General features: G+C 34.1%; 1 protein-coding gene across 1 annotated transcript in view; it reads right to left on the bottom strand.

Moving 5' to 3' along the window:
• Positions 1-14,696, bottom strand: part of LOC119837992 (mushroom body large-type Kenyon cell-specific protein 1) — a 168,967-nt gene that overhangs the window by 109,819 nt on the left and 44,452 nt on the right. Inside the window, exon 2 of the mRNA XM_038363803.1 lies at positions 1,566-1,677. Coding sequence (XP_038219731.1) covers positions 1,566-1,659 — 94 coding nt within the window. The 5' untranslated portion in view covers positions 1,660-1,677. The remainder of the gene's footprint in view (positions 1-1,565; positions 1,678-14,696) is intronic.

Here is a 14,696-nt window from a genome sequence, read left to right as displayed (position 1 = left end):
CATCTGTCATCAGTCTATATATCTATATCAAAACTAAAATCTGTTTCCTTTGCCTATGCAACAGAAAAAAAATCGAGGTTAAGCAGCGCTTGGCGCGGTCATAAATTGGATGGGCGACCAATAATATTTTTTCGATTGCTATTTAGCTTCTTTGTTCGTGTCGCGAGCTCGACTCACACTTGACCGACTTATTTGAATAGCTTTGGACTTAGCAAGCGAGTAATTGTAAATAATATTTATTGTTGGTTCAGCACAGGTTTTTTTTTGTTAATGTACCGTCATTTTGCTGTCACGCACAGGGCTGCGAGCGTGCTCCGGGAGTTTTCAGTTTTGTCATATCAAGGGCTGTCACAATTGTGTTTTTGTAAATATGGAAATTTGTTAGTGTATATTTCACAAATGTGATAGAGGTGGACTATAAGTAAATATTTAAACTAGTATTAGTATAGAGAAAAGATTGTTTTTAACCCCTGCCGCTAAAGCGGGAGATAAATTTTCCTGTGGATTTCTGGCCGCGTATGCGTGTGTCTGTCTGTGACATCGCAGCTGTCCGAGGGCAGATTTCGATGCGGTGGTTCTTAGCAATGCTTGGATAATATCAGTCCTGCAGTGTAAGAGTATTCATCTCTTCTTTACTATCTACTTCATTATATTTAATGATCTCTTTTAGAAATTTTAGACTTTTTAAAGGATTTTAAACGCGATTTATTTATTATATTATTAACCCGACATTTTGAACACTACTGGGAGTCACGGGGAGTCTCCCCGTGACTCCCCGTCCTCAATATAATGAATAAATCGCGTTTAAAACCCGTTAAAAAGTCTTTAATTTCTAAATATATGATACTCGCGTAAAATCAAACACGAGAAACTACTTTTATGATCTCTTTTCCAAAATGATGAAAGGCAATTTTTTGTATGTGGGAGTCGAGCACGCTTCGGCACGAATTGGGCCAGCTCGCACTGGGGAAGTACCACACCCCCACAGAAGACCGGCGAGAAATAGCATTCTGCTGTGTTTCGATCGGTGAATGGGGGAGTCGGAGGCCCAGATCCCATTACTTACCTTTATTCCTCTCGACAATCCTTCCTTATTCCCTTCCCAATTTAAAGTCGTCAATCTATACGTAGAGGCGTAAGGTCTGCAATGGACCTTATGCCTCTCATATGGTAAATGTTAAAACTACGTTATGACGATTCAATAGTGCTTTTATAAGAATTCTTATTAAATAAATAAATGTTTGAGTTTGAGTTTGAGTTTGATTTCTTGATTACTTCACGTGTGTCAATATAATCGTAAAATGACAATTAATATAGGGTCTGAGTTTTTTTTAATTGTTCTAGGGTTGTCACACAGCTTTAAAGAAATTACCGTTATTTTAAAAAAGTTTTCACAGGTGGATTTCAACAAAAAATTTGCTAGGGTTGTCACTCACAGCGATATCTAGGGTACATATTATATTTTTTTATAAGGGTTGTCACAGGCAGTTTTAACTTGTAAGGGTTGTCACTAACCCCTAACTGGGGTTGTAATAAACGCAATACCGTTCAGGGTTGCCACTCACCGAGTATGTATACCATGTTCTTGGTCCAACGCTGCAGCTCCTTGCGTATCGCGCGGCGTTCTTGCTGGCAGCGCGCGAACGAGCACTCCGCCATTGCACATGCGCGGCAACCCTGTGGAAAAAAAAACGGTTTTAAAACCGGTTTTTTTATGTTAAATTAGCTAATCACGGATTAAGTCGAGTATTTTTTGTGTAAGTTAGAAAAAGGTTATTATGTTTTCATAAACCGGAAGTACGCAATTGCATTATGTACTATATCAAAAACCATAACATAGGAATTTCGTAATACTAATCTAGCTCAAAAACTAACAATATCACTACTTTCATCTATCACAAAGTAACAATCATATCAATATTGGTCCAGCAGTTCTCCATAACTCTGAAAGTATGCGAACTACGCGGATAACATTCTGGCTATTAAAAGTGCACCGTGAAACAAAGCTCCCCGAATTCTTAAGCTCTTTCAACTTTTTCAATTGTATTTTGAACCTTATTCATATTGATGTAAGGTCTATTTCAAACGATTTGACGTTTACCACGGAGAACTAAAATTATCAGCTTTATGAAATTTGACTTAAAGCCTTCAGCCTCATTCGTAGCTAGAATACTAAAACACTTAAAGTCGATGTAAAACTTATACTTTAACTGTAAATATTTTCAAATGTAAAATTTCCACTGCAATATTGTAATCATATACATTCATATAACCAACCACACATAAGTAAAACCAAAACTTAATCAAACCTACAAAACCAAACAACAACAATTCAAAACCTATTCCGATGTCAATAGCCATTAATGGAATTTTAAAAGATCCAATTACATTGAGAAAGTATCGACTGCGCCGGTCATTGCCCCCAGCTAACGGAATCCTGCGAAAAACCTCTCTCATCAAGCCCCCACCACCCCCCGAATATGCCCGAACCACCCGAATCTAGACCCCGAATTCTTATTGCCCCATTCAGTCTGGCCAGCCACTGGCAAGACTGAAAATAAATCATATTCCAACGTCGGACGTCCAAAAACTAATAAACGGATCTTTGTATTGTATTCATTTGTATTTAGAACGCATTGGAATCGTAGAATTAATCTTTATTTCTATATTATATGTAGTTTAATGTTATGAATATTAGATAAAGAAAATTCGTTAATTACGTGAGTTTATGTGATGGTTCGATATAAATTTAGTAAAAGAAAGGTACAACATGTTGTTCAGAACAATAATAAGTCTATAAACGCATAAATGTCGATACTTAAGAGTGTCGTAAGGAAATAAGGCGAGTTACTAGAAGGTAAACACAATATCAAACGGGCCACTATCCCGAACTCCAGACGAGGGAGGTGCCGGGTATCGCGAAACTATTCTTATTTTAAAATCTCCACGGAATTATGCCACGGAGATTCTTATTTTAAAAATATCACGCTCCACCGAAATTTTCTTATTTTTTTTAAATTCACCGAGGGGGCAAACGCTTCCGAAATCCTCCCGCAGCGTACTGGCCACCAACAATTACTTCATTTTATTATTCAAGACGTCATAGCCGAGCGAATTTAAAAACGCCATTCGAAATATGAATAGAGTTAAAAATTTTATTTCTATTTATATGGTTCGGTTTTTCTTTTCGTTGCACGGGCTCCTTTCAATGACTATAATTTGAGTTACCATATTGTATCATGAAATGTAAATGCTTTATTTATGACTTTCGAGTTCATGGTTAAGCTGAGTTAAGCTCGACGCCTTGCCGTTTAGAAATACTGTTTAACGAATTCTAGCAATTTTAATTAGGTCACTGAAATGCAGACGTGGGCGAGCGCCGCAAGAAATTCAGGTTAGAAAAATGCCCTATAAATTTTTCAATAATCTTTTGTAGTCTTAGACAGTGTGCACATTTGGACGACCATAAAAGCGCACACACACAATCTTAATGGCGGAATCCGAACGCCTCGAGCGGTTTTAAAATAAGAATATCATAACTGGCCACCGGGAGAGGGTGGTCCCCTATCAAATTTTTAAAAAGGAAATGCGCATACTTATGTCATCGATGAGTTTAGTCTAGACCACAGATTAAAATAATATTTTAAATTTCATATGGAACTGCTTTGTTTTTAAAACTGAGTTTACATTTAAATTTGGAATTGGAATACGTGTTGGTTTTTGAATATAGAGCTTAGTTTTTACATTTATAGGATACGGTTAATAGTGCCAAGATTTGAGAAATACTTTGATATTATGATGAAGGTATGAAGAATTACACTAATTACATCTTTCGCCTGTCTTTTTTCTAGTAAGGCATAAGACAAATCTTTTTAAAGATTCATTTATTTATCTTATACTCTTGTCTTAGCGTCCATTTTTCAATCTTTAGAAATATATACGTAAAATATCGAATTAAAGAACCATTCAATTTTTTTTCTAATTGCCGTCTAGACACTTTATAGGTGACATCTTTATATTGCTCTTTAAATACTTTATTGAATGAGTAAGTTTTTACCAATTTTTAAAATCGACACTAAGTACTGACGCTTTCATGCAATATTTTACTCTGAAACTTTAAAGGTATAGAAGAAAATCAGCTTAGATTTTAGACGATATTTTGTCTTAATCCCATACAGTGTTAATTAAACGGGGCTTAGGCTTTGCTTAAACGCCCTGTGTTCGGAATACTAAGGGTATAGAATACACTTGAAACATACACCTAATTAACTTAATATTTAATTAAGAATATTAAAGCTGGTAATTATTTTACAACACATTGTATTAAAAGAAAATTCGATTTACCAAATGAACTGTCTAGTAGCATTCGTGTTTTAAAATGTCACATTACGTAACAATTACATTTCATCTTAGTCTCGTCTAACTATCTTATTAATCTGTATAAAGGTGATATATTTATACGAGTAAAATACACGTTAACAGCACCAAAAGAACTCCGGCTCTCTCATTAATTCTAAAAGAATTCCAAATTCAAATTATTGAACTCGCAAATTATGCAATGGCTCATTCTAAATTCAAATCCTGGAACGCAGACAAATGCTAATTCCGCAAAGCACCAAAAAGGTCCGTCATAACAAAAAATCGCCAATAATTTCCTAGCAATTTCAATCGCTGTCAAATTTCGGTCCCCCTGTTTCCCCCGGATCAATTGGCGGCAGCTCCGTCTCGCTCCACCTTAAGATATCCGTGTATACCCGTCTCCCCCCGGATAACTTCTAGAAGCGACCCACGCGTGAACGCTCGGCTGATGTAGCTCCATATTTGTTAATTGTTAGCTGCTTCTTTATATTATTTAGTGTTGCTGGATATAAAACAAAGAATAGTAATATAAGTAATGAGTAGTAGATGTGAAGAAAAATACTAGTGGAATGTATGTTATATATAAGAGGTTATAGAACGATAAATTTTAGTATTTATGCAACATGAAAATTGACTGAATACTAAAAGGTTTCAAATAAAATCAATATTAAATAACACACTTGGTTATTAAATTAGGTTATAGTCGTTTAGTTATTCTATAGTAAATATAAACAAAATTCACACTACATTAGATAACAATAGTAATAGCTACATTCACTGCAGTAATTTCAACCTATCGATCTACTTACCCTACTATGTATATAGAAAATCATAAAAAGCAAAACCACATTGCGACTTACAACATCCTCGCTAACCCCATCGCCTCCATTCTCTCGCGGATATGGTCCGGATCTTATTTTTAATCGTAGTGTGCGTTGTGTGTGTGCGCGCTGTGTGTGTGTGCGCTCGAGATGTTCCCCCGTGGCCGTGTGAAATTGATGTTTTTAATTAGTTCGCATCGGTTTTCGTTTGTCGCATGCATTGCTTTATTATTTATTAAAATGTACTCTACTATTGTTATGTAGCCTCCATCTTATTGATTTTCTGCGTTGGTTTGATTAGATTGTAGTTACATGTAAAAGGAGGGGCTAATAATGTAACGATATACAAACAAAGTTAAGATGTAGTTATAAAAGAAACAGAATACATTCAAAGTCGTTCCACTTTCGAATTTAAAACGATCTCCATTTTAGATGACAATTCAAAAGCATTCAGAATCATGGCCGTCACAAATATAGTGTTAAAAAGTTTGAAAGCCATTTAAATATGAACAAGAATACAGCCTCGTGGTTTTGAACTTTAATTGAATACACGTTTCGTTAAACAATTTCGTCGAAGTTAGCTCAAAATGTAAAACTATCCCGTGGCGGAAAGTCGCCTTTGTTCGCGCGTTCAATAGGCGGCAGCGGGAACTTTTCGCGGCGTTTTGAAAATTTCAAATGACAGATGTCAGTTTCGAATTTCGAATGTGGAATGTTTTTGAACGCGCGTTCGATTACCGTATGAAAATTGAATGGAAAATTTTGTTATTAGCGTTTCAGGGTTGGCGTCAATGGTATAATGTAATTCAAATAATCATCAGGAATGTTAAAATTTTCATAAAATCGTAAAATTTTGCTTATTTTCATTCCGTAATTAATGATTTATGAGGACTTGATACTGAACTGATACTCAGTTACATGATTATAATATCTTTTAAGTGAAACACATTTTTAAAATTTATAAATACATTAATTTACATACATAGCTTATAACACCCCATCACGTCTATATCCAACGATGAAAGAACATTCGAAATCAGTCAAGCAGTTCCTGAGATTACCACGTACAAACAAACTCTTCAGCTTTATATTATTAGTATAGTATAATAAAAATGTTTTTTATTACAATTGCAAGGGGCACATAACTGTTTCCTTGTAGTACGGTGTACGACAGACAGACTGCTTAGTCTTGTATATACAGACCTGTTGATAGCGGTGTCTGGTTCGAGTTTTTGTTTGTTTCCCTGCACTTACAAAACTATACGGAACTTTGACCTTTGTCGTTTTAAGATGAACAGGTTTCAGATGTGAATTTTCAGAATTTTATCACATCTAGTGATAAGTTTATGTTGCAATGTATACATAACTAGGGTTCGCCCCTGTTTCACATGTGGTACGTTTTTTCTCATTATTGGAACCTTTCCTGTGCCTAATCAAAATGTAGAGAAAATTTAGCCGAATTGGTCCAGCCGTTATCGAGGTTTTCGGTGATTCATTTTTAATTATATAGATATTTAGTATCAACTAAGAGAAAGGAGAGACGGAGAGAACGTATTTTTGCTATAAAACAATAATTTTGTCGAAAACAGAATTATTGTTTTATGTTATAAAATTTTGACTTAAAGTATTAAAAATATATAGAATATTAAAAACGCGGAACAAGAAATACACTTATACCAAATAGTTAAATTATGAAACCTCGAAACGTCATATCAAAATCTACAAAATAAACAAAACCACACACAGAAAGATCCAGGAAATCCACATACCTACCTATAAACGTACAGACCGACCAAACTCGGTCAATAAGTACGTATTTAACGTAAGGCACAATTCCCAGACAGACAGCGCAACATAACGTAGATATATATAAAACCTGTTGCTTTTCATTGTTTTCGTTCAACTAGTTTTCAACTAACTTCTCAACTGATATTACTTTTTAAAAGCAAAATTTCTACGTTTCGTATGAAAATGTGGACTTCAGCAAACAGTACGTTTGAAGGGTTTGCGGTTTCGTGTGTTTGTGGCCTTTTTTTATTAACGCAATTCCAATAAAAGGATTTTGTTATGGCATCCTTTTTATTTTTCATTTTATGCAACTTATCTCAATTATAATACATTAAAGAAGATAAAATGATTAAAACCCAGTGAATAAGAAGACTAAGCTATAATTTAATGTAAATAATTGGAATAGAAAAATAAAAATCCAAGCTACCAGACTGATCTAGAAATGAAACTGCAATTTTAAAATTCGAACCATGGAACGCTACGTTCGAAACTCAAAAATAAAAGCCATACACGACCATAAATAAAAGCATAATCCATCGAACAATTTGAAATTCGAAAAAAGAATAATTTTAAAATCTAAAAAGGAGCGCTATATTTTCATTAGCTCATAACCGAATAGGGGTTGATCTGAGGGGTTGGGTGTGATGCGCCTGTGTGAAAGAATGCTTGGAATCAATACAGCGGGCCACGTTAAATTGCCCCGGCTGACCCCCCTTTTTGGGGGGTTTCTTGGGGATTATGTTTTGATTGAACAGTTAACAATTGGGAATTAAATTTATGTTTTAATACGAGCTAGCTATTGGGTATTGTTTGATGGTTTAGTTTATGTTTCGAGTACCAATGTAGTTAAGAGTTGTTATCATTTTATTTAAATGTATCGCATAATTAATATACAAAAGCATTTTTATTTTTAAATAGCTTAATTCATATTTTTTGTTAATTATTTAAATATCGATCTTTTTACTTTTTAGCTTTACTACTAAACCGTAGAATGGTGACTTATATATTTTTATTCTCCTTATAAAGGAAACAGTGCAAGTTCCATCAAAAACGGGACAGTCAAATGCAAAATATTAAACATTAGCTGTTCGCCCCGGCTTCGCCCGTGGTACACATATGTGATATGTCAAGCTAATGTCATTCAGTGAAGTTCCAACTTTCTAATGGTGAAAGATTTCTTAAAATCTGTCCAGTAGTTTTTGAGTTTATCCATTACAAAGAAACAGACATAAATACAAGTTCTTCCTCTTTACAATATTAGTGTAGATTATATTATGTATATTAAGAAAATTGCAAGATCGACTTTACCAAGCCCAGAGTTGTTATTTCTGTAAATATTTTAGTTAAATATATATATTTGAATAATGAGTATGCGGATGAAGTTGAGAAAATTTGTAAAATATACAAAACAGAGCCTGTATGTTACACGTAAGTTGCGCTAAGTGAAAATATTAAGTTACGCTAAGTTTTTATAGCAGTGTGCGTAACATTCTGTTGTTGTTAGTCAGAATAAGTGTATGTTTGGGAAAATATAAGATTGTTACTTGATTAGTAGCTATGAACTGATTTCATAAAAAGAGGTTATCGAATCGATTGTTTTTGCGTTTGTTACCGCATATCTCTTTACTGGGTGAACAGAATTTGATGATTTTTTTTTATTTGAAAGCTGCTGCCTGTATTTGGTCCCATATATATTCCAGGAAGATACACACTATTGCCTGTATTGTGGCCCCTATAAACGGCTTTAGGTTGGAATGGAGTGAACCGAATTTGATGAGTTTCAGCTAGTCTATGAATTTGGATATAGGCTATATTTAAACATAATTTCATTTATTTTATTTTTAGTTCTATAGCATACGAATGGTTTATAAATGAGATATAAAAAAGAATAAAAATTATCACTAGGTGGGATATGCTTCTTTCGCTAAATTATTTTTTTTCTATTCTTTAAAAAATTCTCATAACGTTAATGCCAACGATTGAATGATTAATCTGCACCAGCAAAAAATGTACCGCGCATACTTCGAGCAAACCCGCGGGCAATAAGCTGGTCCTAAATAAAACATTAAAACCAATCAGAGGACGTCAGTCCCCAAGAAATTGCGTTCAAGCGTCTCACAAAAGTTTGAATAGTGGACAGAAATGAGCCATCGCTGAGACAATGGCAGGAAAAACAGTGGGGCAAAATTGGTCATAATGAGACCGCCCCCCCACCCCCTACCCCTTTGGGTCAAGCGGGAAATAAAATTTTAAATTGGTGCCGCGAACGACAAAACGTGTAGACGGAGTGGTTAGAGCGCGTTTACACTGGTCTTCTTGTAAGCCATTTTGCTTTATTTTGACAAGCTTTGTTCGCATGTATGTTTGTGTGTCACTGTTAAATGATATATGATAATAATCTTTATTTGCATAAATGTGGTTTTTACATGTTCTTATTTATTTATTCTTTATGCACACATACAAAATATACAACAGAGATAAACAAAAGCAACTTAAAACTACTATGCAAATGGCGGCCTTATGGCTAAAAGCCATCTCTACCAGGCATCCGTTCTTATAGGTGATGTTCGTACAGCACATTAGCCTATTAATACAAATATTACACACAGCTCCGCATAGGTTCATACAATAATAGACAACATCATCATCAGCCCATACACGTTCCCACAGCTGGGATACAGGCCTCCTATGTGGGTTTAGGGTGAAAAATAGACAACAATGATTGTATATTTAAAACATTGGTTTATTTGAACCACTTTAAATGGATAGATCTTAAAACTTCGAACACTTATTAGATAGATAGATCGGTGATAATTCAATTTCATGATTTTATTCTATTATCCTGATTAGGATAGGACAGGATAGTCAGGATTCAATAATTTCCTAATTTATTTATTTATTTTTCACTAGTTATACATTATTTATGTAGCGTATGTTACTAGTTTTTTAAACTAAAATTATTTTAAGTACTAGTGTACCAAAAACAAAAAAAAAATTGAATTTGAATTTGAATTTTGATTATTGATTTCCTAAGTTGGATGGTACTCCATAACTGAAAGAAAATAATTTAGTTTATATTATTTAGCAACATACAGTTTTTATGTTACGTGTCGACAAACATACATCCAAACAAATAGACAAACATACACTTATGAACTTCGGCACATGTGTTTAGAACCTGTTATAGACTAACAATCTAAAAACTACATATCTCACAATATTAAATTTTTTAAATCGGTTAAAAAGCAGATATAAAGAACTGCCCCATACCCCACAAGGGCACAGAGACAAATACACTAATTGCATCACGGAAGAATAAAATATTACACTACCAAGTCGTATAGCATTACGATCAACCCCCATACCCCAAGAATACCCCCATACCCCCAGCTTGTACCCACTAAGGGTTGACATTAGCGAAATATATTCGGTCAAAGGCGGTACATTATAGCTTATTAAGCTTAGACTGCGATCCTAAGAGCCAATATAGCCTTATTATCAAATAACAAGTACTATACGTAATTAACATTCCCCGGGGACATGTGATTAGTCCCAGGTCTGCTTCCGGGACCAGATACTAGCGGGATTCTTGGAGATGTATTGGGGTATGGGCCAAAAGAAGTGTTTGTATTTTGAGCTGAATTTGTTATTTTCATTGACTATTATAGTAATTGAACTTAACAATCTTTGGTAATTCCTAAATAGTGCTATAATCTCATACTACCCTCGATTAAACCTCGTTTTCTAGAAATATCTATACATAAGATATATCTATGGTCAGTGTAAAAGCTCCCTAACAACAACGTCTAGCTCAAGAAAAATTAAAATAATAACCATAAATTAAACATGAGCTTTATATTCTGAATTTTGCTAAGTTATAATTTTAATGATTAAATACCCGCCATTACAGCAGCGTTATTTTTTAATTAATACAAGTGTTAAGGTTATATTTTATAATTTTTATATAATCGAATACTGTGTTTCATATAAATAAAAACGATTCGTCCAAATGTCCTGCTAATACTAGAGAACGGCTCGACCGATTCGGTTAAAATTTTTATAACGTTATTGTTAAGGCCCAAGGAAGGATTATGGAGAGAAAAGCGTACCACGGGTGAAGCCGGGGTAGATTGCTTCATTATTATATTTTTTTTTTATATTAACGGCGCAGCTAGTATTAATAATTTTTCATTTCGTAATAGTCGAATGAAAATTATACAGAGAAACTAAAAATACTCAGCACGGTTAATGTTCTCACAAAACGAATGAGTCGAAAAATATAAAACTTTGCCAATAAAATAGACGACAAACAGAATCATAAAAAAGACGTTAAAACAATCAGTTTCATTTGCTACGTTTAGCGGGTTTTGTTCAAGCAAGCGCGGCTAGGGCTGCCACTCGGTACTTTTTGTATTTCAAATAAATGTAGTACATTGCATACAATAAAAAGAAACGAATACATAGTTACATGGGCTAGGACTACGAACTTTCCTTCAATATTAGCAAAGGAAGAAACAAAATTAGATCAAGCCTGGTCAATCTTTCTGCGCCCTTGTGATGTATTTTGTCAGGTCAGGTCATCAGTATTTTGAGCCAAACCGAATTTCTTTTTCTTGAGGCGTATTGTAATAACATTTGATTGTTTATCCATCTGTATATAATAAAAAATACACATTTTCCATATAAACTAAGGGTTTGAGAATACCTTAATTAATTCTTCAATTAATCGCGAAGGTGGCAGCCCTGCTCGCGTCCTACGAGTGGGTTATAAGGCCAGCGTATTTCTGTGACAGACAGACGAGACGTTTTGTATACATTATTCCATTTATTTCGCCTATTTTTAGGACAGATTGAAATTTGTTGGGAAATTGTTTTGTTGCGTTGCGTAATCTATTTTTATTTGATGCTGTTATAATGTTTTGAAATGAATCTTAGTGCTCTTAGAATAAGGTTCATGTAACAGTCTTAGTAGGGTTATTGAGGATACGCTTTCGAATAATAAAGTTGCACTGAAATCGATTCATCAGAGATGTTAAGGTACAGAGTGTATGGATGTCTATAGAGGTAAGTGCTTTTTCTAATTAACAATTGTTTTCGTTAGAAAGTCGAAAGTTTATAGAATATGAAATATATTATATTAATAGTATAAAGAGGTGGAATTTGTGAGTTTGTCACGTTGTGGGGTACCATCTCTGGTTCTATTGGACCGATTTAAAAAAGAAACTTTTGCCAGTAGAAAAACCACATTATCTGTGACTTTTATAGCCTGTTTTAATTTGTCCATATCCCCGTACAGACCTAACGGCCGGTCTGTTATAAACTTAAGCAGAAACTGTTACGCAATAAAAGTGTAGAAAAAGTTACTAGAAATTGAAGACTATTTAACGGGTTTAAACGCGATTTATTCATATTATTTAACCCGACGTTTCGGATACTTTACAGCGAGCGTGGTCACGGGGAGACTCCCCATGAAACTATACAAATATTATAAAGCTTAAGAGTTTGTTTGAACTCGCTAATCTCAGGAACTACTGGTCCGTTTTGAAAAATTCTATCAGTTTTAGTTAGTCGATTAATAGAGGAAGGCTGTAGGCTATATCTGTACCACAGGCCAAGCCGGGGCGGACCGCTAGTAAATGAACAAATGTATATTACTCTCGTAAAATCAAACACAAGATAATACAATGATACTACTAGTATTGCATTAGTAGCACACAAACCCGCGGAATTAAATTAAATAATAGCGTTACACGTATGCTGTTTTAAAGTAAAACTGAAATACATTCACATGAAGGGCTTAACTTAATTTGAACCAGGTCACAGAGCTGTCGAGTACAAGTGTCAATGTTATCAATAAGTTTTTAATTATTGTTTTTATTTTTTTTTTCATTTTTCGTATTTGTTTTTTTAAGTAACGATTTTGTAAACTTGTGTTATGCAGATCAGTCTATTTATTAGTTATATCTAGAACTAGCTGTGCACCCGTGGCTTTACTCGTATAGTTTCATTAACCGTGTGATTTTTGGGATAAAAACTAACCCATGTCTTAACTAACATTTGTGTTAGTTCTGTAACTGTATATGTATCAATTCATTCAAACCGGTTCAGTGCTTTAGACGTGACGAAGAGTCAAACACGCGGAGTTAATTTTTACATTTGTTAAATTAGTAGCGATTTATAAATTTCAGAAAAACTACATTTAATTTCATAAAACCTTTTGAACCTTCAGACTCAGAAACTCAAGAAAAGAAACAATCGCATAATGAATAATAATGTTTCTGTTTGTTTATTTCAACACATTTATCAAAAAACCACATTGCAAGATCATATAAAATTCAAAAAAGATAATAGAGAGAAATAAATCGATCATGAGGCGGGACTCGAACCTGCGTCTTCCGCCAAACACGCCAATCCCACCTCCTAATCTATATTCCATATTTTCTGTATTTTTTTTAAATTTAAAAAATTTCAATAAATGCACATTAATTATTGAGTCTCCATACAAGCTTACACAAACCATTTTACATGGTAAATCATAGACATCATTCTCATATACTCAAAAACCAAATTCTACACCCAACGCATAACCCAAACCGGCATATCGCAAAAAGTCCTTATAAAAATTGAACGAAGGAACGCAATTAATAAGACCCGATCGCACACAGAGCGGCGCACACACACAAACTTATAATTAATCATCTAGCGTCTTCCACCCTCCGCCCAAGTTTAATTCCTGCTCCCCCCATTTTTTCCCGAAGCATGTTTTCATTTTGCACGTCTAGGAAAGCTTTTCTGTACGTGTAAATTGAATTTTGTGGTCGCCTCGAACATTTTAGGTTGCTCCCAGCTAGGTATTGGCTCGTCTTGTGTTTTTAATTTGTTGTCTGTACTTTGTTTTGTAATTTATGCGTTGCGATGTGGAGTATCTTTGTTTCTTTGAATGGAATATGTACTCAACGGCGTGGCGATCGGTTCATGATTACTATGATTTATTTGTTATGATTTAATGTGTTGAAATAAGGAAAGGGTACATAAATTTAACTTTAATTTAAATTTATATGATACGTACGTGTGTTATTTAGTTCGTTTTTGTATATAAATATTATAAATTTCTAACATTTGAGTTTCTGTTTGTACAAAACTATTGGATCGATTTTAATTTCTTCCAAGGGCGTAGCCGGGGTGAAAAGCTAGTCATTCATAAAGTAATCATTATTGTTATTTATTTATAAGTTAAATTATACATAAGTAAATACTGTATTAATGCATGTTGACCATCTTTTTAATTATGTCCCCTTATTAATGCAGTAAAAAAACGGTTTGGTGTATGGGGCAGATGTATTTACATCTGTTTCACTGATCAATTGTCTAAAAGAGCAAGGAGGTCTGCATCCTGCCAGACGATTTGTTTTCGTCAAGATTTATCAAAAAAAAAATGCCCGGAAATTGATCCAAAAATATTTCAGTAGTTAAAAAGCATTATGTTTAAGAGACATTTCAGTTTGACAAAACAAGTAGACAAAATTTGATGCAATCGAAATAAGTATCTATAAAATATCCTTTACAATACATTATTGTAATTTGCGTAGCAATCCGTATTTTTGGGTTAAAGTGATCGACCTGTTAACTTGATCTGTACTGCGTATGTACTGTCATATACTTAGTCTGGCCATAAATACTGTTACACTTAATTATAAAAAAATATTACATTTGAATTTCGAATCTGTC

This window comes from Zerene cesonia, chromosome 29, assembly GCF_012273895.1.
Source record: "Zerene cesonia ecotype Mississippi chromosome 29, Zerene_cesonia_1.1, whole genome shotgun sequence".
NCBI lineage: Eukaryota > Metazoa > Arthropoda > Insecta > Lepidoptera > Pieridae > Zerene > Zerene cesonia.
Note: the sequence above shows the minus strand (reverse complement) of the source record. Positions and strands in the feature narration are given on the sequence as shown.